Genomic DNA, 22,899 nt, shown 5'->3' with positions numbered 1-22,899 from the left:
AGTGTCCCAAAAACAACTCCATTTTCAACCACAATTCTGTTATGGTAGCTAGAGCGACTTATCAACAGACAATTGGTCAACAAAGATACAGTCTCTCTCCAATACCCACCTCAAAAGCCTCATCGATCTAAAGCTCTCATGCCCTTTACATAATGGAGAACTCATTGATAGTGTCCCCCAACGTGCCCTGAAAAATTCAACAAAGTCAACCAATAACGTACGTAAAGAGAATAAAACATTTAATGAACAACTGATTTCCACGTATCATTATGATAATAAAGTAGTGTTCAATATTCAAATAATAATAAATAATATATAATTATATAAAATATAAAATTATATTTGTTTGTATATATAATATTATTAAATTTGATTCTATCCTGCATCAGCATATAATCCTATTCACCTAAGCAAAATCAGAAGTTTACAATTAGCAGGCATTTAAGTTGAGCCACAAATGTAATGTTTGTTGCATGCTCATGCAGGTTAAGTTCATTGCCGAATTTCCTGATCTAACCCAACATATACAATATGATAAGATTTAAGGCAAACTAGCCTAATCCTACACATATGATTGTATATTGGCCACAAAATTTAGAGGCAGAAGCGAGAAGGCTCCAATACAACTTGGAAGTGAGTTGTCCCTGTCGACGTACTAGAGAGTCCAGCACGCCCGTGGCCAATTAAGCTTCAACTTTTGCGAATGCGATTGCCATTCCTAATTCAGAAGGACCAGGCATTGAAAGCCACTTACTGTTACGTTAATTTTGTGGATGATTTTCCTAAAAGAGAGAAATATGACATTTTCCAAGCATTGAGAAATGGTAGTATATGTGACTAAGAACTCTCCAGGATGCGTTATTTTCTCCCTGAGTTGTGAGATAATTGGGAGAAAAATAATTGTAATTGAGACCACATAAAAGTCTGTATAATATGTCATCATATGATTAAATCTCGAATATTTCAAGAACTTCGAAGTCACTATTGACCCCAACTCAATATTATTTTGTGGAACCTTTCAAAGGTTTAAACAAACCATTACAAGACCAATGAAATGCTGCTCGTATATTCTCTCTAAAGAAGAAGTATATATTAAACACTTAATTAATGCCAATATCATATGTTACACTTGTATGGTCAAAAAGGAGCTTTCTCTTTACGCATTAGAGCATTAATAAAGAGAAGATATACGAAGATAAAATGGATAGCTCAAATGGGCGGTCCAAATTGTCACTAAAATGGGAAGAATCTTTATCATAATTTACACTAACCAATCATGTCTACATCATATTGCCCTCCCAAAAGTCGTTTCTTCAAAATCGAACCACAACATAAAGGGAAAAGGAACGTGGACATATAAGATTAATTTTCTTTGTTTAGTGGGATTGTGTATCTTCCTCCACTATAGTTCTTATTCTTTCTTTTCAGCCATAAACTGAAGGATTAATAATTTTGTTATTGAAAATCCAGGGATTTTCCTATATCTTTCCAACCCATCTGTGGGAACTAATTGGATTGTTGCTTCACTTTGCAGCTAAATAAATTTGGTCAAAATCGACCTAAAGGAGGGTATGTGTCTTGGTTCTTCTCCCCCACAAAGCCAAAATCATGATGAACCATCCCTACATCCCAAACAATAAAATTATATGTATAAATTTTTAAATATATAATCGAATATATAGTTTAACTATCATAATATGATCGAATAATTTTGATGATAAAATAACATATTGATTATATATTTAAAAATATATATTTATAGTAACGCTACACCCCAAACTATATGTTAAATTAAAAATGGAAAATTCAACTTGTAGTTGTGGACACATCAATAAAATTAGAAATTCCCACTTTTAATAAATATAGAATCGACGGTCAGATTTGTTGGAATTAATCATTTCTAAATTTGGAAAGGATGATATAAAGACATTTAACTTCTAATTTGTCTTTCACGTTCTTTCTTTAGCGATATTATAGTAAGTTATAGATGATATTAACTTATAGTTTAGATTTAATTGGGGTCCACTAATTCATAACCACCTTTGTTAATTATTAGGTATATATATTTATAATTACTTAAGTGTTTAATTATTACTTAACCTAACTTAAACCTCAATTATGACATTAATTATTTATTTATTATAAAATAATAGTACTAATGGAACACTGCAAAATAGTCTTCTCCAACCGGGTGATTCTTTATAGTTTGAAAAAAAAAAAAATTGATAATTTTAGACAAATTGACAAAGATCAGGATTAGTCTTTGTCAATTCTTCAAGACAAAGATATTATCCGATGAAGACGAGTCTAGAAGAAAGGAGAGAGAGGGCTCGAGGGTGTCGGTTGTTGGAGAGAGAAATGATTTGTTGGAAAATAAAAACCCTAATTGCAGGATTTATAATTTTTTAAAGTTTAATCTTAGAAAAAATTATTAATTTTTAAGATTTATGAGAAAAAAAGAGATAAAGTTTTATTTTTTTTTAATATCATTAATTAAATGACGATTTTATCTTTAAATTTTATTAATTTTAACAGTTCATAAATAGATATTTGAATTTTTAAAACTTTACCTGTTAGAGTTTAGATATATAGTAAACCTTAGAGATGAAAGTAAGTCTTTTGGCCTTATTTTACTAACCCTGTAACAAGGACATTTAAGCTAATTCTTGCACGCTTTTGGTTTCTTCGTGGCCTAACTTATCAAAAAATTATTATTATTCATGCATTATTACTCTAGTCTGTATAAGCATGGAAGATGTCGTGTCGCTGTCGCGCGTGATTAATTTTAATTAGTTGTCTTATAGGAATGAGCCTCGTCTCACTTGAGACAAAATTTGCTTTATCTAATTAATCATGTAATTAAGGCAATAATAATTTGTTAATTAATTCCAAATTAATTAGCTTGACTATATAAACTACAACTACAACTGAAAGGTAACTTTACCTTCATCCCTTAATTTATTGAGAATCAAACTTAATTATACATTAAGATAATAAAATAATTAATTTTATAGATTATTTTAATGTTTAATTAGCAAGTCAGCCAAGGAGACAAATCCCTCTTGTTTTTTGGCATTACCTTATTTTGGTTTTTATCATTGTCATTAACATTATGATATATTGTCATTAACATTAATTAATCATGTAATAGGATTATTTCTCATCCATTTTTTAATATCAAAACAAATATATGTTTATAGAATTTTAAAAATTCAGAATTTTATTTATAGGTTAATTTTTATTAAAATTTTTGTTAGAGATAAAATATAAATATATATGTTTTGTCACCACAACTATCCTTTGAGGGTACATGACATATTAATGTAACTTTGAAATTGAGGTTTATAAAAATAATAAAATTATTTATATATATATATTTTAAGTATATAAAATAAGTATACAAATAATATATTAAATAATTTTAAATTAAAAATAAAATAATATTTAATTATATAATAATATATCATTTATATACACAAAAATAAATTATCATAATATTGTTGGTATGAAAAAGTTTGTCCTTGCTAGGGGCAAATTTGTCCTCTCAGACGCGGCAAAGCGAAGCTTAGTTAGTGGGGAGAACCCACAGAAAAGGCAATCAAAGGAAATCATGTTCACCGTCAATCATTTTTAACACGTGTCATCACTGATTTTGTAGTTTCTGCATATGCATCTACAACTTAGAAAGAACAACATGAATTATGATCAAATAAGCATTACAAATTTGACCGTTTGACCACAAGCTTTATTCTCAGTGCAAAATAATCATCTAAAACTCCTTCTTTATAAAATTAAATTAGAAGGCAAATTTTTATAAAAATTATATTTTTGGCAAATCAATAACGTAAGGTTGTCAAATCTTCAAGACCAAGGACCAGAACTAAGAATTTTTTGTAAGATTTAGAAATCCCCCAAACTTGTTCGAGTGCGAAAGAGATTAGTCGCTGACTTTCTATATGTGATGAAATTCTGCTTGGTTAGGCACAGTTAGGTGTAAAGCTAGACACGCATTTAAAAAAAATCTTGTCCATTTTTTCTTTTTTTGGGATTTTAATTTGATGAAACGAGATTTAACTTAAAAAGCCAGTTATCATCTTCTACGTGCGAAGCTCAGAGTCACGTAGAGAAATCTCCAATTGGGTAGGCATGCATATGTGAGCTTCCAAAATTTTGCCTCCTTTTGATAGCGAGATCACAGAGCAAAACAGACGCCATGACCAAGAGGTGGGCAGCCTAGAATATACAAATTAAACTTTTCTTAAAATCCCTCTCAAAATATATAATATTTATGCTCTTCCTCTTACCTTACATAATTCATATGGGTCCCTTAATGCACTTAAATCTAATTGGTTCCTTCACCATCCCTTCTTCCTCTACTCCTACTATAAAGCCATTCTCCACCACCCCGTTCCTTCAGTCACAGCACAGCCAAGCAGTAACTCTTTCTTCATCTCTCTATATCATCACCCCCACCTCAAAATTTAGCTTCGCTACTCCTATAACACACTTCTGGTCCAGTAGTGTTATTGTGTAAACTTTTTGCCATGGGTAATGCAGACTACGTTTACTCTTCTAAAGAAAATGGCGAGCCTGTACATCGTGTTGCGGTTCCGCCACCGCAACCGTTTTTCAAATCGTTCAAGTATAATCTCAAGGAGACGTTCTTTCCTGATGACCCACTTCGGCAGTTCAAGAACCAGCCAACTTTTAAGAAATTTATTTTAGGCCTTCAGTATTTTCTGCCTATCTTCGAATGGGCTCCTCGTTACAGTTTCCAGTTCTTGAAAGCCGACGTTATCGCTGGGATCACTATTGCCAGTCTCGCAATCCCGCAAGGGATCAGTTATGCCAAACTGGCTAACTTGCCACCAATTCTTGGCCTGTGTACGTACTGAGTTTTTAATGTTTACGATCTACTAGTTAAAATATTGGGGTTAATGTTTGTAGTTTTACTGATGCAGATTCGAGCTTTGTTCCACCATTAGTGTATGCAATGATGGGGAGTTCAAAAGATTTGGCTGTGGGAACTGTGGCGGTTGCCTCACTTCTCATAGCTTCGATGCTGGGTAAGGAAGTTAATGCTACCGAGAATCCGCAGCTTTATCTTCAACTTGCTTTCACCGCAACGTTCTTCGCCGGAGTTTTTCAAGCTTCCTTAGGATTGCTAAGGTAATTATTTAATTGATGATAAACATACTGTTAATTTAATTGACATGAAAATGGTTAAGTGAAGCATTTTGTAATAGTTATATATATCTCTGCTGTAGTTCTTGTCTTTTTTTGGTTTGTCTTGCTGGATAATTGATAAGTTCAATCAACACGAATCGATAAGATTGCCATTCGGAAAAATGATGGAGTGTTATTGATTAATAAAACTGCAGGCTAGGGTTCATCGTGGATTTCTTATCACATGCCACGATAATTGGCTTTATGGGAGGTGCTGCAACAGTAGTGTCCCTGCAACAGCTAAAAGGAATCCTTGGGCTTGGTCATTTCACCCATTCCACCGATATTATCTCTGTTATGAGCTCTGTCTTCACCCAAACAAACAAGGTCTATCTTTATCCTCATCTCTTAACCTTATATATATATATATATATATATATATATATATATATGGTCCTATTATGACTTAAAGAATCTACTTTCCATGTCGAAATTGGATATTTTCAGACTCTATATTTATCTGTAACAAACTATGTGCTCTTTTTTCTTGCATGCATAGGAAAATAAATGGACCATGCATTATATTATTATATCTTCCAGCTGACAGTGAGATTTATACTTGTTACAGTGGCGATGGGAAACCGCCGTATTGGGCTTTTGTTTCCTCTTCTTCCTTCTCACCACCAGATACTTTGTAAGTTTGTAATTTCGCGAAAAAGTGATCAACTGTCTTCTTATCTTCAATAATTTTGATTTGATTTGATTGTGGTATATGCAGAGCAAGAGGAAACCCAAGTTTTTCTGGATATCAGCAATGGCGCCACTGACGTCGGTCATTCTTGGAAGCATTCTCGTTTATCTCACCCATGCCGAGAGGCACGGCGTTGAAGTGGTAAAGCTCTAAGCCATTATAAAAATTTTATCTCTGAGGTTTCGCTTATGCAACTTATTAGGACCAAGCGGACTAAAAAGGTCCACACAACAAACCCTAGGGACAAAATCGGTATTTCCTATGCTTTTGCCTCGGTCACCCTGCTGCTTTTTAGAAATTAAAAGTTGTTTCATCTCCATTGATAAAACTGATAGAACCACTCCCATCACCGTCAGATTACACTTGGACCGCCACCAGGTAAAAGCAGATTAGACCGCATGGTCCATCATGCAATCCTCTGAACTACTCATCCGATTGGCCCTATCCAACAAAAGCAAGTGGGCCCTAGCCAATAATGCCAGGGCTAATCATTGAGACGTGTGCTACTGAGTTGATTGAATTTGGACAGCGTTGATTGATTTGATTTGTTTTTCTGTGGATGATGAAGAATTCTCATTTGGTGCATCATGTTGTATTTTATTCAGATAGGACAATTAAAGAAGGGGTTGAATCCACCGTCTGTTACAACTCTGTTTTTTGGATCCTCTCATCTCACGGCAGCTATCAAAACAGGCGTCGTCACCGGTGTCATAGCTATGGCTGTAAGCCTCTATCTTGTTCTTATTGTAGCGTATGATGGTTATGAGTCGTGATCAATTAATTAAAAGGAAGTTTAGTTTCGGCAACGTTAGATTATTAAAATTGTAAGAATATTTTGATGATTATAGATATTAAATTATTATTATATTTAATAAAAATATAATTAATTATTATATTTAATTAAGAAAAATAAAATTATATTAATATATTAATTTATGATAAATATTTTTAGGTATAATTATTTTAAAATATTTTTTATATTATTTATTATATTAATCAAAAAATTATTTTTTAAAAAATTTAATAAATAAAAATATAATTATAATAAAACTAAGGATAACAAAAATAAAAATAATAATCAGATTATCTATTATATTATTTATCATAATATTATTAATAATAAAATATTTTTTATAATATAAATAATAAAAAATTAGGATAATAGAGTAATTTTTATTAGTCCATGACCAAACCTCCCTTAATGTTTAAAATTAAAAACACGTGATAAATACTAAATGCCCCAAAATACTGACACGTCGGCCAAAATTTCAACGTACATCTTGATCGTTTTAAATGTTAAAAATCAAATTAGTGATAAAAATTATATTAAAATTATTAAAATATATATCGAAATTAATTTTACTATGGTCAACATCTTATGATATATTATTAATAGTAACTATTTAACGTTTCAAACATTTTGATTTGATTGAAAATAAAGGATAATTATTTAATAGAAGAATTGAATAATGGACCTTGCAGGAAGGAATAGCTGTGGGGAGAAGCTTTGCAATGTTCAAGAACTATCACGTTGATGGCAACAAAGAGATGATTGCTTTTGGGATGATGAACATTGCCGGTTCTTGCACTTCTTGCTACCTAACAACAGGGCCATTTTCTCGGTCAGCTGTAAATTTCAACGCAGGCTGCAAAACAGCAATGTCCAACGTTGTTATGGCAGTAGCAGTGATGGTCACATTGCTTTTTCTAACGCCACTGTTCCATTACACGCCCATCGTGGTTCTCTCTGCCATTATAATTGCTGCAATGCTCGGTCTTATAGACTACGAAGCAGCTATCCATCTTTGGAAAGTCGATAAATTTGACTTCGTTGTGTGCATGGGCGCCTATATTGGCGTTGTCTTCGTCAACATTGAGGTTGGGCTGATGGTTGCCGTTTCGATTTCCTTGCTGAGGGTGCTTCTGTTTGTGGCGAGGCCGCGGACGATTGTTCTTGGAAATATTCCGAATTCGGAGATATACAGAAATGTTGAACAATACACTGATGCAAATTCTATTCCCGGAATTCTCATACTAGAGATCAACGCTCCCATTTACTTCGCCAATTCGAGCTACTTAAGAGAAAGGATTGCGAGATGGGTCGATGAAGAGGAAGAGAGGTTGAAATCTTCAGGAGAGTCCACCTTACAATATGTCATACTGAACATGGGAGGTATATATGTGGGGTGTATTTAGAGACCCTGTTGAATTCTTTCCAGGGAAAAAATTATTCTGAAATCAATTTACTGTTTGGTTTACAGGCGTTGGGAACATTGACACCAGTGGGATAAGCATGCTAGAGGAGATCAAGAAAGTTTTTGACAGAAGGGCACTCAAGGTATGCACATGAATCTATAAGAGAATAAATATATATATATATATATAAATGGAGATTAATTAAATAATTTTCTGTTGGCCATTTTGATTAATTTCCAGTTTGTATTGGCGAATCCTGGAGCTGAGGTGTCGAAGAAGCTTGACAAGTCAAAGTTCATGGAGAATATAGGGCAAGAATGGATATATTTGACAGTAGGAGAAGCTGTTGCAGCATGCAATTTTAGGCTTCATACATGCAAACCAAACCCTGAGAAGGAAGAATCAGAGTCATGGAATAATGTCTAATTTTCATAAGATGATGCAAAAACTTCCATTTGTTAGTCTTCATCTAGCAAACTTAGACAGTCAAAATACTAAATATATATGTACTTGTTGAAGTAATTATATTAACCAACTAGTCATATTATATGTACAATTTTATGTACAAACAATGACGTATCATTTATGTGATTGGATAGTTGAAAATTAAAAATAAACCAACGTCTAATGACAAAATAATATGTCATCATTTGTACATAAAATTGTACACATAATTTTATTATTAACCAATTGTTTTAGAGGGTAGAGCCACTAGTTGATGTTAAATTAAGTTGAAGGTGTATTTTCGTAGTTCCAACAATTAATATATAAGTTGTATAAATAATATATAGTTAGTTATACTATTAGAACAATATTATGTGTACAAGTTTTAATATATAATTGAATATATAGATAATGTGTCATTATGTAATTTAGTATTAGTTTATCTCAGAACTACTACTCTTGTTTAGTTTCGGGATTGCTCATAAACTTTGCGCACATGATGAGTTATTGTGAATCAAGTTTATTATTTCGGAATCATAATTGCATTAAGGTTTTCAGAGCTCCAATTTTTTAAGCTGAGTTTCTGAGTGCTGGACACCTCACTCAAATGTTTATTTGCTGTACCGTACGGTTATTCTTGCATTGCTGTTGGATTGTTTAAAATTTGAGTGCTGGGATCTGTGGTCAGTCAAGTTCAACTCTTCCATACTGTTTGTAAATTCTGCATACATGGGCTTTCAAACATGATTGGTGAGTGGTTTTGGTTTTGCTGTGCATTCTAGTCGACTATTTTGTGAATGACTTTCAACATGCTCAGTTCTAGTCAAAGGCAAGCTTGTGCAGCAATGCAGGACGATTTTCAAATGTCTACTAGTGGCTCTTGGGATTTGCAAGCTTACTCTGTTGGTGAAATTCTACTATCGTCAGTACAATTCTGACCAACAGGACGATCTCGAAGCCAAACTCTTGTATAAGCCTACAGAAATGACTTCCAGACCAACAATACCTTAAAGGAAGCTGCCCTAGGCCAAAAGAATGAAATATTAAAGTTAAGCAGAGGCAATTTGGACAAACAAATCGTGTGCTTATTTCAGGTGGTTATAATGCTGTGAAAATTCTCCTTCAGAGGTTTTGTATTGGTCAACAAATTGCACTTCAAGTGCCCTATCTCTGCATACATTGCATTGCAATGCAGCTTTGGCTTGAAACGTCGTTATTTGTCATCTTATTATCAGAAGAAACCAACAAAAATCTTGTTACCCATGTCCTGTCATCGGCCATGTTTAACTTTCCTGTCATTATTAAGTAAATTTGACAGGCATTTTCACGTGAATGCATCATTGTTACTTATCATCCATGTCGAAATTCTATACGGCATTCAAAAACAACCATCCCCATCTCCACAAGAGAAAAATGCAGCAAGCTCATCAGACCAATAATCAAAATCTGAAAGGAATGTTTCTTAGAATCTTTCTCATTAATAGAATTAAAGTTGAAATGGGGAGAAGGCATAGCATTAATGGGTTGGGAAATGAAAGGTGAAATGAGAGCTGAGAAGAACGAGGCAAAAGGAATAAAGGGTGTCTCTTTAAAGTGGTCATCACATAAAAAACAAAGAACCTGAAAAGAGAAAGCTGCTTCGGATCAGTAAATAAAAGAAAAAGAAGAAAACAAAGAAGAAGGGAGGATGATGAGATCAAAAGGAGGATGATGACGTATTGTGGCACGCCTATTTTCAAAATTTGGGTCTCTATGAAGGTCATTCTCCCAACAGAAGAGCCAGCATTGTCTCCGAATAAACTATAGTAGAAAATTAAATTTTGCTTCAGGGCTTCTGGTTCAACTTGTCTCTACTTGTAAACTTGTCGGCCATGGACGTTGCCAAGACATGGGACAGGTTTCAAACATGATCATTTTACTGTACTGTCACTCTGCTCTCATGTTTACCTTCCGTCTCATTCTCATGTTCTCTCGAATAACATAAGTTCAAGTGTCTTCGAAACAATATTTCAAAATCAAATTCTTTTGATTTATCTTAATTTTATAGAAAAAGCCATATTTCACAACGATATTCTTACAGGGTATTGAGAAATGCAGAATAAGAGAGAATTGATGCTATAAAGAGAGGTGAATTGCGACTTTAAGCCTTTAAGAAAAGCATGGATCTCGAGATCGGGGATGATGAGAATGAAGGAAGAAATAAGTGTACCAAAAAGAAGAATAGAGAGGGGATCTTCTTTGTTTTTGTAAAGAAACAAAATACAAAGCTCCCAAAAGAGTCTGCCCTTATTAGCAGAATAGAAATCAGTCAACTCCCTCTCCGTGATCACAAAGCTGTGGTCAGAATGTGAATGACTTTTTTCATTTATTGTTAATCCAGCCAGCGACGGCTGAAAAAAGCAGAAGCCCCATTTGTATTTACATAAATAAAAGGGCCAAATAATATGTCCCACCCAAGGTTTTATTAATAATTTCTTAATCTTTAAGTTTCAGAAAATCAAATTTTTAACCCTTTTGTAAGTGAACCTATTAAGTTTTCATAAAATTAATATTTTACCCTTTCCATGGAATTATAAAACTATCATTAACAGTTAATATGAATATTAAATTACCAATATATATTTACTAATTTAAAATTTTATTATTAAGAATTCTAAAAAAATATAAAACTCTAACAAACTTTAAAATGTTGTATTTGATAAATTTTTTGAAGTGTAACTATTATTTTTTAAACTATTGAGGGTGTATTGAAATTTTAAAAAATTCAAAAGCATATTTGAACTTTTTTTAATTTTGAAAATTTCATTAACATCTCTAATGTTTTTTTTTTTAATTTCAATTTACCTTTCCTACACTTTAAAAAAAGGAAAATAGAAAGAAGTAGGAGAAAAAATAAAAAGAATTGAGAAAAAAAGAAAAAAAACAAAGAATAAGACAAAAATTAGAAAATAAAAATATCTATATAAAATAGTCTTTATATTTTTTTCACTTAAGGGAATTTGTTAACAAAAGTAAATAATGGGTAAGAATTCAACAAATTAAAATTTAAAGAATAAAAATTTGTCATTTCAACAAACCTTGGCCGGAAAATAGTCTTTTGGCCAAATAAATTTGAAGAATTGAGTTGAAAGAAAAATCATTATTATTATTATTATTATTATTATTTAAGTAGTGAAAAATTCTATTTGAATTGAACTATTATATTATGTTAGAATTAATTATATTAAATAAAATAAATTTTAAATTTAGTCATTAATTTTATTATTATTAAATTAAAATTTTAATTTTAATATACCATTGTAAATTAAAATCCGTGCACAAAAAGTCATATTTTGATATGACGCTCCTCCCGCGTCTAGTGCAATCTTAAAAGGGAGAGGGGGGCCTCGTCAAATGAAGCCACTGGTTATTCCAAAGGTGCATTTTCACATGCCTCTTGACCATCGCCTGCCCTCATTAACTTTAACGCATAATTGACCAGACCTTTTTAGAGGAACCAAAACATAAAACAATTTGACTTAACTGTTTTGTAGTCCTAAGGTTTGATAAACCTATCAATTTGGTCTAATAAATTTAGAAAATGAAGCTCTTTACTTCTTATTAGACCTAAACTCTTATATTTAATTAATATATAAGAGTATTTTAAGGATTGCAGTGAAAAAATCAGAAATTATTTGTAAATATGACAGAAATGTCCTTACATCACTTAATGAGACATAACTGATACATTTTAAAAGTATTTTCTCATTTTACTGGAGCTAATTGATACATTTTTCAATCCGGGGATGAAAAGTGAATTTACACACAAATTCACTCAGTTGCCGCTTTATATAGAAATAGAATAACTTGATGCTTAGCTTTAAACTCTCTTTCAGAACTTTCTATTATTTGGCCTTCACATTCACCACATTATGGAAGAAACCAGTAGTAATACTGCAACTCCAAGGGCATTGCTGTCTTTTCGGGGAACCCACTTGCCGGAAAGTCCCCGAGGGCCGATGGAGTTCTTGTCGAGGTCTTGGAGTGCGTCAGCTCTTGAAGTTTCCAAAGCTCTCGTGCCGCCTTCTTGCAACAAGTCAGCTAGCACTTCTTCTTGCACTACAAATTCTATTCCTGAAGATGCTGCCGGTGAAACTGAGGAGCTCATCAATGCCGCTACTGGGTCTGCAAATCAATTCTCGTTTTCCTCTTCTGCAACTTCTCAGCTTGTTCTTGAACGTATCCTGTCACAATCCGTGAGTTCATTTCGTGAATGAAAGATGGAAAGTTTTCATCTTTGTTGTTTTAGCCTGAAAGTGGTAACTTAGAGTTTTTTGTCTTTGTTGGTTTTTATATGCAGGAAGTTTCACCATTGACGTCAGGGCGGCTCTCTCACAGCAGTGGACCTTTGAATGGAGGCTCTTTGACAGAAACAGACAGCCCTCCAGTGTCTCCCTCCGAAGAGTTCGACGACGTCGTTAAGGTGCTACTCCTGTTTTTTTACTTCCATTTGTGTTTTTCAAGAATGAATATTTTTACGTTGAAGAAGAAAAGAAAAGAGTACTGGAGACAGAAAAGGAGACCAATATCTCAGCTTTCTCTGCTAATGTCTGCCACATCCACCGTCTGTTAGCAGTGGTTTTTGCGTTAACAGTTACTTTAGTAGAAAACCAGTAACTAAATACACCACACAAAATACAGAGGGTTTTTCCGCTTTTATTTTGTCTTCTTCCATAGACCTTTATTTTTCTTGAGGTAATCTAAGGTGTCTTATCAACGAAAAGCCAAAACCCAACTCCGCAACAAACGAAAAAAGAAGAAGAAAAATAATCAAACTAGCTTGCTAGCTGGTCTTCACAGATTCATTTATTAAGGCCCGAATTTTAGCTTTTAATTATATATGACGTCTAAGCTTTCTTTTATCATTTATCATTTTAATAATTTATTTTGGATCTCAATGTGATTATTATTGCATTCGAGACTTAATTTCACCTGCTCTTGCCCAAGATTATAAGCTCACAATTGTTCTGACATGTTTCTCTGTAATTTAAGCTTTGAGTAACGAGGCTTGTTATGTAGAATCTTTTTCTCTCAGCTCACGTTAACACTGTTTCTCTGTTCTCTTGAAAGTAAAACCATAGATTCATAGGCTATAGAGATTTATTATTGGCAGTTTATGCAACCAATAACACAGTGATAAACTCATCAACTTTAAAGAACGATGCCCATTACTTCTGATTGTTCAAATGGCGGTTGATGATATATAGAAGTTGAATTCTCATGGCACAACTGAACTCAGATATGCCCTTAGTTGTTTTTATGCAGAATTTTGATTTCAGTTGGTAAATGTATGCAGTATTTTCGTTGCCACAACTCCATACAACCCTTGTTCAACAACAAGCGAGCAAGTGGCAGCAACATAGTTAGTAGCACCCCTGGTGGGGGAGCCAAGACGGTGGGGAGGTGGCTGAAGGACAGAAAAGAGAAGAAGAAAGAAGAAAGTAGAGCCCACAACGCGCAGCTCCACGCTGCTATTTCAGTAGCTGCTGTGGCTGCTGCCATAGCAGCCGTTACAGCGGCCACTGCAGCGTCTTCATCCTCAAGAAAGAACGAGCAGTCTGCCAAGACGGATACGGCCATGGCATCCGCAGCAACCCTGGTGGCTGCTCAGTGTGTCGAGGCTGCAGAAGCCATGGGAGCTGAGCGCGACCATCTTGCTTCGGTCATTAACTCGGCCGTCAATGTTCGTTCACACGATGACATTCTCACTCTAACCGCAGCAGCAGCTACAGGTAGAATTTCACACCATTTTTTCATGCCGGGAGAAAATATCATTTCAGTAATGGTGTCATTTACTTTTTGTGCAGCGCTACGGGGAGCGGCAACATTAAAGGCAAGAGCATTAAAAGAGGTGCTGAATGTTGCGACGGTATTACCAGTGGAGAGAGGAGTTGGTGGTAGAGGCAATAACAGCCATCTTAATCATAGCTTTAGTGGAGAGCTTGCCCCTGGGGATGATTTTCTAAGCGCCTGTAGCCAAGAGTTCTTAGCCAAGGGTTCTGAACTTCTGAAGCGAACCCGCAAAGGTGAGAAATTTATCACTTCTGTTCATAAAATATAGGCATATAGTTATTGATGATCAATTTTTTTGTATGAATATTGGAACAGGTGACCTTCACTGGAAAGTTGTCTCTGCTTATATCAACAAGACAGGGCAGGTAGCTTTGGTTTTAGTAATTTTGCTTTAAGTGATGTCCCTCTGTGTATGATTTGTATCTAATCTTCATGATGTTGGAAATAAAAAATATTGCAGGTGATGCTGAAGATGAAGAGCAAACATGTTGCCAAAACCATCACCAAAAAGAAGAAAAGTAAGTTGTTCTTTCCTTTCACTTAAATGTGAACAAGAATAGCCAAAAGCCACTTAGAATGCCAAAACATATCCTAAAACTAGAGTCTTTCTTGAGTTGCAGATGTAGTTTTAGAGGTATGCAAAGACATGCCAGCTTGGGAAGGAAGACACTTATTCGACAGTGGCGAACAGCGTCGCTACTTTGGATTGAAGACAGAGGCACGAGGGGTGGTTGAATTTGAGTGCAAGAATCAGAGAGAATATGATATCTGGACTCAGGGAGTGTCAAGGCTTCTCGCCATTGTTGACGAAAGAAAGCGAAGAATGTAAGTTTACTGGGTGGCCAGGGTCAGGCCACCGAGGTTTCCCAAAAAACAAAAAGAACGGTAGAATCCATCTAGGCTATGTGGGTCTGGCATCCGGTCATTACATTGAAAGTGAAAAGAATTTCATCAATGATGCTGTGTAAAAATCTATAAGTAATATTATTTGCCTATTTATTAGACCGAAATTTTGTTATGCTTTTGGCACATTTTTCATCAATGCACTGTAATCCATCTGGGTTTGCCATTATTCGAGCATCTGATATCAAAACTTTTCATACCTACAAATGAGAATACATCACATACAGAGAAAGATGACAAAAAAACATCTTGATTACTTAACCCAAAAGATATTATTCCCTGATGGTGATGGCTGAGGAAGACAACAGAAGTTAGCTAGTGCGGGAAATTAAGACATTCGCATGAGAACCAACGCAATGCCAACAAGCTGTAACTTAATGGGCAATCTATCGAAAAGTCCTAAAGCAAAAATTAGATCCAAGATGCAACTTAATGGGCAATCTCTCTAAAAGTCTTCAAGAAAAAATTAGATCCCTAGAGAAAGTTTGGCGCTTGGAAAGGTTCTGCGAATTAGATTTCCGTCAATTTTCATGGAGATAGAGATGAATATCATTGAAGACAAAGGCATGTACAAAATAATTTGCATCTGATTAACTCTATCTTGAGATAATAACATTCAAGCTTTTACAATATTCACTTTACATCTGTAAATGCTGATAAATGAAAAACATGAATGCAATTAACAAAAATCTCTTATATCCCCAAAAGCCAAGAGAAACAAAACCTCAGCAATCATCTTCAACTGTCGGCAGCCCTGAAGATGGTTAGCAGTGAAAGGAAAAGATTAATGATATATCCCCAAAAGCCAAGAGAAACAAAACCTCAGCAATCATCTTCAACTGTCGGCAGCCCTGAAGATGGTTAGCACTGAAAGGAAAAGATTAATGATGTCCAGAGAGAGTGAAACAGCAGCCCATACATACTCATCATAAGAAAAGCGCTTGATCAGTACTGAGATCATCACAGGAAATCCCTGATAGTGATGGCCGTACAAGACAACAAAACTTAGCTAGCGTGGAAAATTATAACATTCACACGGAAACCAAGAGCGAATATCCCCAAGACATAACTTAACGGACAATCTGTTGAACAGTCCTAAAGCAGAAATGAGTTCCCAACAAAAAGTTTAGCGCTTAGTTGTTTTGGATGATTAAAGATTGTGCTGAAGCATATAATAGAATCGCTGCTACTAATCTTGAATGAAAGGAATCACTTTTAATACACCAGAAGGAACCTCAGACTCTTTATGACACAGTGCCAATCAAAATAACAAAAGTAGGGAGAAAAGGGATATCCTACCAGCTAATTCGGCAATTTTTCTTAAAGAAAACTCCTCCAACAAGAATTAGTAGACAGGATTTAAAAGGGCTTAAGAGTTTAGATTTTCAACAATTTTCATCGAGATTGAGATACATAATTGAAGACAAAGGCATGTACAGACTAATTTGCTACAGATCATTGTGATAATAGCATTCAAGCTTTTACAACATTCACTTTACATCTGCAAACGCTAATAAATGAAAAACATGAAGGGAATTAAAGAGAATCTCTTATATCCAAGAGCCAGGAGAAACAAAACCTTAGCAATCATCTTCAACTGTCGGCGGCCCTAAAAATAGTTAGCAGTGAAAGGAAAAGATTAATGATGTCCAGATAGAGTGAGACAGCAGCCCATATATACTCATCATAAGAGTAGCGCTTGATCAGGTTGTCTGTGTCGTATATAATGTACCCACAGAAAATGATTGAGGCCAAGCCCCCATAGATCATCACTGAGATCTTACCCAAGGGAAATAGAATCTGCAACCAAAAAGAAATAGTTTCCAAGTCTACGATGAGAAACCCATGACATGCAATTATACAGAAGATAGAAGAGAATTGGCTAAATTGTTACTATACCTGAATCAAAGCAAAAAGCATCAAAACAATAATAGCACCAAACAGGAAAGGCCCCAGAAAGTTGAAGTCATGGCCTCTTCTGGCAGCCCAGAACGTGTAAAGAGTGAGTGACACAACAACTGCAGCAGTCAGAATAACTGATTCTAAAATGACTTTCCCTGCACCACCCAAATGCAATTGTTAATACCATATTTGGTGAAGCTCAAAGGTTAAACTTAATATATATCACCTAAAAATAATAAGTATATTGTTTTCCAGATCCATTATATTTTGAAACGAATTTGCAACAAGATAAATCCTTGTTTAGGATGAAATGAATCAGGGAGGCAGAATAAAGGAGTCAGAAATTTTTAGTTGGAAATGATAAAGAGAAGTTACAAATCATTTAAAAACCAGTTAATAAAAGAAGAATAAATGAAAATTATGCTTTCAAAAGGAAGAGATTCATCCTGTAGGATATCATTCTTAGAATAATAAGAATTTGTATTAGCGATTAACAATTCTTTGCTTCTATCTATTGAGCTTCCTTGTTTAGTCCCTATTTTCATTTTCTTTTTAAGTCATCTCGTCGGTGTTCTACTAGGTAGAAGAAATGAAGATATGAATGAAAGAAAATACTAAAACTATGAATATTAACTTTTTCTCTTGAATGGCCATTGGCAAGCCATGATTAACACAACCAACCATTGGCAATCAAAATTTTCCTAGCTTTAATCTAGTTGTATTGAGCAATAAACACTTCAAACAATTTTTTCTTCCTAAAAAAAAAAAACAAATCCACCCAAGAAACAAAGAAATTGAAATAAACAAACTTACCACTGGTAAATGCACATGTCAATCCCACAACAAATGCAAGTGAAATGGTAAAAATCCCCAGCAAGAAATAATTAACCGGATGCTTCTGGTGATAGTAATACAACGGACACAAAACTGAAGCAAATTCCACAAAACCAAAATCAAATAAACAGGAACCACAAAGAAAAAATCATAATCACAACTCCTCAAAACAAAAAAGCATACCAATAAAAGGAGTAATTATCAGTACTATATAGAGAGCCAACCCAGCGCCCGAACTCACGAAAAATTCTGAGATGGGACGCACCGAAACAACCGTTGCTGCCACCCCGATTGTCGCCAGCAACTGGATGGTTATGATTGAATAGACCTTTCGAATGAAGGACCAGCGAAGCTCTGGACTCTCTAACATCACCGGATACAGAGGCCTTGCCCCAGCCTCCATGTCACTCTTGCGATAAGGCTGGTTCCACATCCTATAAAAATTTCTATCCCTCTCGTAATAGCGTTTGGATGCCCAGAAAGTCTTGTGACGAGGCAACAAGGATTTTGATTTGTTTTCAGTTGGGAAAGGAAAGAGGCAGCCAGTGGCTTTAAGATCTACGCAATGGAAATTTCGTGATGCGTCGCGTGTATGCCAGTTTTATATTACAGGCGAACGTGGGGATGTCATTTTGTGACACGTGGAGTGTTGTTAAAATCTAGAAGTCTCAGGGTAGTCTGCAATTAACTTAACTTTGTTGTGAAGAAAGAGGGCGGAATGACTAGAAGTGTTCAGAAAATCAGTTGTGTTAATTTTTTGAATTAAGTTGATTTTTTAATTTAAAAAATATGAATAAAAATCGTATTAATTTAAAAATTAATCAATTTTAAATTGAATTAAATTTTTTATTAATTGATTTTTTAATTGAATTTCAAAAAAAATTATATTTTATTATTTTTTTCAATTTTTTAAAAATATATCTAATATTTTATTAATTTTATATTCAAATTTTTAAAAATCAATTCAGTATGTTTAATTAATTTTGAAAATTAGATAAATCAATAACTAAATTAAAAAATTTATATTTTTATATTTTTATATTTTTTAATTCGTATCCAAACTAATTTTTTAAATAATATATTTTTTAGTTTGATTTTTTTTATAAAAATCATTTAAGTTTTATTATTAGATAATTTTAAACACTTTTAAGGAGAATGTATGGTGCCAACGTGTTGTCCCCCATCAATTTAGGGAATTAGAATAGGGATAAAACAACACTGGTGAACTATGAACAAAACAATTTAATAACAATTTTTTAACTAGTATCGTATATTATGATATGATTGAGTGTTAATAATACTTAATTTAAAATTATTTTGTTATTTAAAATTATTATATTTATTTTTTACACATATAATTTTATTATTTTCAATATACAATTAGATATAAAATGGGAGCAAAGGTTTCTTTCTTTCCACGTTTAATAATAAAAAAATTTATATATATTATTTGGGGATATTAATTAAAATAGGTAGCTGCTTTCCCGCCTAAACCTTTTTCAGTAACAAATTTGATATTTTACCTTTTTAAGCAAATTATTTTTTTCATTCCAAAAATACCCTTCGTTTAATTTCTCAACCTTATCGTAACATTTCGCCAATTAATTGCCTACCTTTCAGGAAAATCATTAAGATTAAATTATCTGTAATGAATAAAATTTATAAATTGAAAAACAGATTAATTTTTTATAAAATAATTGATTGTTATATATAGAAAATAATGGATATATCAAACATTTTTCTCAAAACGATACGTTTTTCTCAAAACAGTGAGTTTTCTTCTCAAACAGGTTGCGTGAAAGGGTGTGGGAATTTGGAAATGGGTATGGGAAGGGTGCAGCAAGCATTGCAGGTGCGTGGAAGGTGCGACAATTGCTGAAAGGGTGTGTGGAAGGGTGTGGCAAGCATTGCGGGTGCGTGAAAGGGTGCGACAATTTCTAAAAATGGTGCAGGTGCATGAAGGGGTGCGGGAATTGACTAAAGGGTGCGGAAAGGGGTGTGAGTGCATGAAAGGGTGCGGATGCGTGATGGGTGCAGATGCGTGAAGGGGTGTGGGAATTTACTAAAAGGTGCGGGAAGGGATGCGAGTACGTGAAAGGGTACGGGTGTATGAAGAGGTGCGAGAATTTACTAAAAGATGCAGGTGCATGGAATATAAAAAATATATATTATATTATGTATATATATTATTAATATAATATATATATTATGCACCCCTTTATATATAAAAGGGTGCGTGGATTTCCCGCACCCTTTACGCGTTTCCCGCACCCTAGTCCTGGCCACGGGCCGGTTTGGCCCGTGAATCGGACCGAAACCGGCCCGGCTAAACCCGGAACTGGAACCGGCAGACCCGGAACCGACAGTGAACCGGAATCGAAACCGTGGCTCTACGGTTCAGTTCCGTTTCACATAAATTGAAACCGTGGAACCGCCGGTTCACACCGGTTTATGAACCGGCGGTTTACTGTGCTAAACCGAAAAAAATTTGAAAATTTTTTGAAATTTTTTTTATTTTTTTTTTAATTTTATTTAAAAAGGCAACGGTTCCCTGCGCAGGGAACCGTTGCCTTTTGAAGGAAATTTGCAGGGGACCGTTGGTCCCCTGCAATTTTTAGTGAAGTTGCAGGGGACCGTTGGTCCCCTGCAATTTTTTGGAATTTCAATTTACCCCCCTTATTTCTAATTTTTTTCAAAAATTTTTTTTTCTATATATACCCCTTTAAATTCTATTCTCTCAAATCTCAATCTCTCTACTCTCTCACTCAATCCTTCAAACTCTCATTCTCATTCTTTAAACTCTTAATATTCTCTCAATCTTTCAATTCAATTAAATTTTCTTAAATTTAATTAAATTCTTTCTTATTTTTTTTTAAATTTCATTTCAATTTTATATTTTCAAGGTAAGAGAACTACGTAGGCTTTGATTCTTCTAAACCCTAAGAAGATACGTAGGAAGCTTAATTGAAAAATTAAGTTCAAGTCTTTCTTTTAAATTTCAATTATTGTAATTAATAATTTAAAAATTAAATCAAGATCATGTATTAGAATTGATGGTTCAATATCGGTTTCGAATCGAAACTGTCGGTTCTGAATCGAAACCGTCAGTTCCGAACCGGGGCCATGAACCGGAACCAGCGGTTCTGAACCGTGGACGAACCGTCCTGTTACGGTTTCGGTTCAGGGTCCTTATATTTTCGAACCGTGAACCGGCGGTTCCGAACCGAAACCGACGGTTCATGAACCGTGGCCAGGTCTACCGCACCCCTTTATATAATATAAATAGGTGCATGGAGGGGTGCAATTTCCCGCACCCCTTCACACACTTATTTGTGTTCCTGCACCCCTTCAGCGTCACCCTTTCATGAACCAACCCACACACATTTTCGCACCCGTGTTTGAGAAAATGCATCGTTTTCAGAAAAACGTCAGATATATCCATCATTAATTTTATTTTCATCTGTAAATCTTATTTATTATAGAAAAATTTAAGCTGCGTATCGTCTGAAATGTAAAAAATTAATCAGCGAAAAGCTACGGTAAACATTGAGAAATTAGATAAGAGGTATTTTTAGAATGAAAAATATGATTTGCTTAGAAAGGTAAAATGTAAGAATTCCTATCGAAAAAGGTTTATGCGACAAATTGACTACCAATTTTAATTAATATCCCATATTATTTGCATACAAAACATTACTCCTTTATAAAGTATATGCTTTATCTTCATGAGCACGGCGGCTAAAAGGTAATATCACGCTCTTCTCAAATGGCAAAAATGTTGCACGCGCTACCGAAGACAATAATGAATTAATGAATTATATATATATATATATATATATATATATATATATATATATATATATATATATATATATATTTTAAATAATGATTTTATCTTTAATCATAATTTTTTAATCAAAAATTTTAACAAAAATTAATTCATAGATAAAATTTTAAATTTTTAAAAATTAACAAATATAAATTTAAAATTACATTACACCTTGGATGAGAATAAGTCTTTTGGCCAAAACAAAATTTACTACCCGAAGTAACATTCTAACCCATTATTAGAGTCACTAAAAATATCTCCATAAGATAAACAGTAATATAATAAGAACACAAATGAAGAAATCGGAACGTTTCTTCTCTCACATAGTCTGAATCTTATTCGTTATCCCACTACCAAAGTTATGTTAGAATATGCCCTAAAAACCAATCGTTTTAATTGGTTTTAAAGGTTGTATATCTTGCATATACATTATTAATAAAAGAAAAGTTCTGTTATACTTCACATGTTTTCAACGTCACTTATATATATATATATATATATATATATATATATATATATATATATATATATGTTGTAGTTGTATATTACATACATATTAACTACATGCATACAACATGTGAAAGGTCCCGATGAGTTTTAATAAACGTCATCAAATCGTTCCCTACATAGGCAATCTGTTTGGGCAATAGTATTGCATAGTGGGTGTGTGCTATATCACCACAGTATACCAATGGATGATATTAGACATGGGGGATATACACATGGGTAAACAATGGAACCATTTGATGGTTAGAAAACTGATCAAAGGTTATTTTATTATATTGTTTATCGAACGTGACCGCTGAATGATGATCACATGGGCATTAATATGTAGTCAATGATACATCGTGAATCATACTAGTGTATAGATCCTTTGACTTGAGATATCACAGTTGTGCTTCGTTCCGAAACGTATGGTTCATACGGTGTATACCACGAAGCTAATCATGTCTCGTTCAGAAGCCGTTTTGATCATATGTTGCTTGAGCGAGAGGACAAGTGATGATCATACAAGGATCCGTCAGCTCGACTGCTCCCGAGT

General features: G+C 34.0%; 3 protein-coding genes across 4 annotated transcripts; 2 read left to right on the top strand and 1 right to left on the bottom strand.

The window, feature by feature from the left end:
* Positions 1-4,359: 4,359 nt before the first annotated feature.
* Positions 4,360-8,660, top strand: LOC123210302 (sulfate transporter 3.1-like). The gene is made up of 9 exons (XM_044628575.1): positions 4,360-4,884; positions 4,962-5,169; positions 5,382-5,553; positions 5,795-5,860; positions 5,945-6,058; positions 6,523-6,639; positions 7,400-8,090; positions 8,179-8,255; positions 8,354-8,660. Exons 1-9 carry the CDS (start codon positions 4,545-4,547, stop codon positions 8,537-8,539), a joined length of 1,971 nt encoding a protein of 656 aa, XP_044484510.1. The 5' UTR covers positions 4,360-4,544; the 3' UTR covers positions 8,540-8,660.
* Positions 8,661-12,407: 3,747 nt separating this feature from the next.
* On the top strand, positions 12,408-15,399 carry LOC123211851 (VAN3-binding protein-like). Its single transcript, XM_044630779.1, has 7 exons — positions 12,408-12,792; positions 12,897-13,019; positions 13,893-14,328; positions 14,404-14,622; positions 14,705-14,754; positions 14,850-14,907; positions 15,010-15,399. Exons 1-7 carry the CDS (start codon positions 12,469-12,471, stop codon positions 15,216-15,218), a joined length of 1,419 nt encoding a protein of 472 aa, XP_044486714.1. The 5' UTR covers positions 12,408-12,468; the 3' UTR covers positions 15,219-15,399.
* Positions 15,400-16,650: 1,251 nt separating this feature from the next.
* LOC123211852 (protein LIFEGUARD 2-like) lies at positions 16,651-18,606 on the bottom strand. 2 transcript variants are annotated; one of them, XM_044630780.1, is made up of 4 exons: positions 18,212-18,606; positions 18,008-18,121; positions 17,192-17,349; positions 16,651-17,092 (listed from the first exon to the last, which is right to left on the bottom strand). In XM_044630780.1, the coding sequence occupies exons 1-4, from the start codon at positions 18,459-18,461 to the stop codon at positions 16,886-16,888; spliced, it is 729 nt and encodes a 242-aa protein (XP_044486715.1). In that variant the 5' UTR covers positions 18,462-18,606; the 3' UTR covers positions 16,651-16,885. The 2 variants fall into 2 exon arrangements, with proteins under 2 accessions (XP_044486715.1, XP_044486718.1); XM_044630783.1 differs by lacking the exon at positions 18,008-18,121 and having other exon boundaries at positions 18,212-18,605.
* Positions 18,607-22,899: the final 4,293 nt, after the last annotated feature.

This window comes from Mangifera indica, chromosome 3 (genome assembly GCF_011075055.1).
Source record: "Mangifera indica cultivar Alphonso chromosome 3, CATAS_Mindica_2.1, whole genome shotgun sequence".
Classification (NCBI taxonomy): Eukaryota; Viridiplantae; Streptophyta; class Magnoliopsida; order Sapindales; family Anacardiaceae; genus Mangifera; species Mangifera indica.
This window is presented reverse-complemented; position numbering and strand designations above follow the sequence as displayed.

Coding starts and splice junctions, on each gene's coding strand:
- LOC123211852 (XM_044630780.1), bottom strand. CDS start 18,461: ATGTGGAACCAGCCTTATCGCAAGAGTGACATGGAGGCTGGGGCAAGG. Junction 18,122..18,211: donor GATAATTACTCCTTTTATTG/GTATGCTTTTTT, acceptor AATTTGCTTCAG/TTTTGTGTCCGTTGTATTAC. Junction 17,093..17,191: donor TGCTTTTTGCTTTGATTCAG/GTATAGTAACAA, acceptor TTTTGGTTGCAG/ATTCTATTTCCCTTGGGTAA.
- LOC123210302 (XM_044628575.1), top strand. CDS start 4,545: ATGGGTAATGCAGACTACGTTTACTCTTCTAAAGAAAATGGCGAGCCT. Junction 6,059..6,522: donor AGAGGCACGGCGTTGAAGTG/GTAAAGCTCTAA, acceptor TATTTTATTCAG/ATAGGACAATTAAAGAAGGG. Junction 6,640..7,399: donor CCGGTGTCATAGCTATGGCT/GTAAGCCTCTAT, acceptor TGGACCTTGCAG/GAAGGAATAGCTGTGGGGAG.
- LOC123211851 (XM_044630779.1), top strand. CDS start 12,469: ATGGAAGAAACCAGTAGTAATACTGCAACTCCAAGGGCATTGCTGTCT. Junction 14,623..14,704: donor TCTGAAGCGAACCCGCAAAG/GTGAGAAATTTA, acceptor ATATTGGAACAG/GTGACCTTCACTGGAAAGTT. Junction 14,755..14,849: donor ATATCAACAAGACAGGGCAG/GTAGCTTTGGTT, acceptor AAAATATTGCAG/GTGATGCTGAAGATGAAGAG.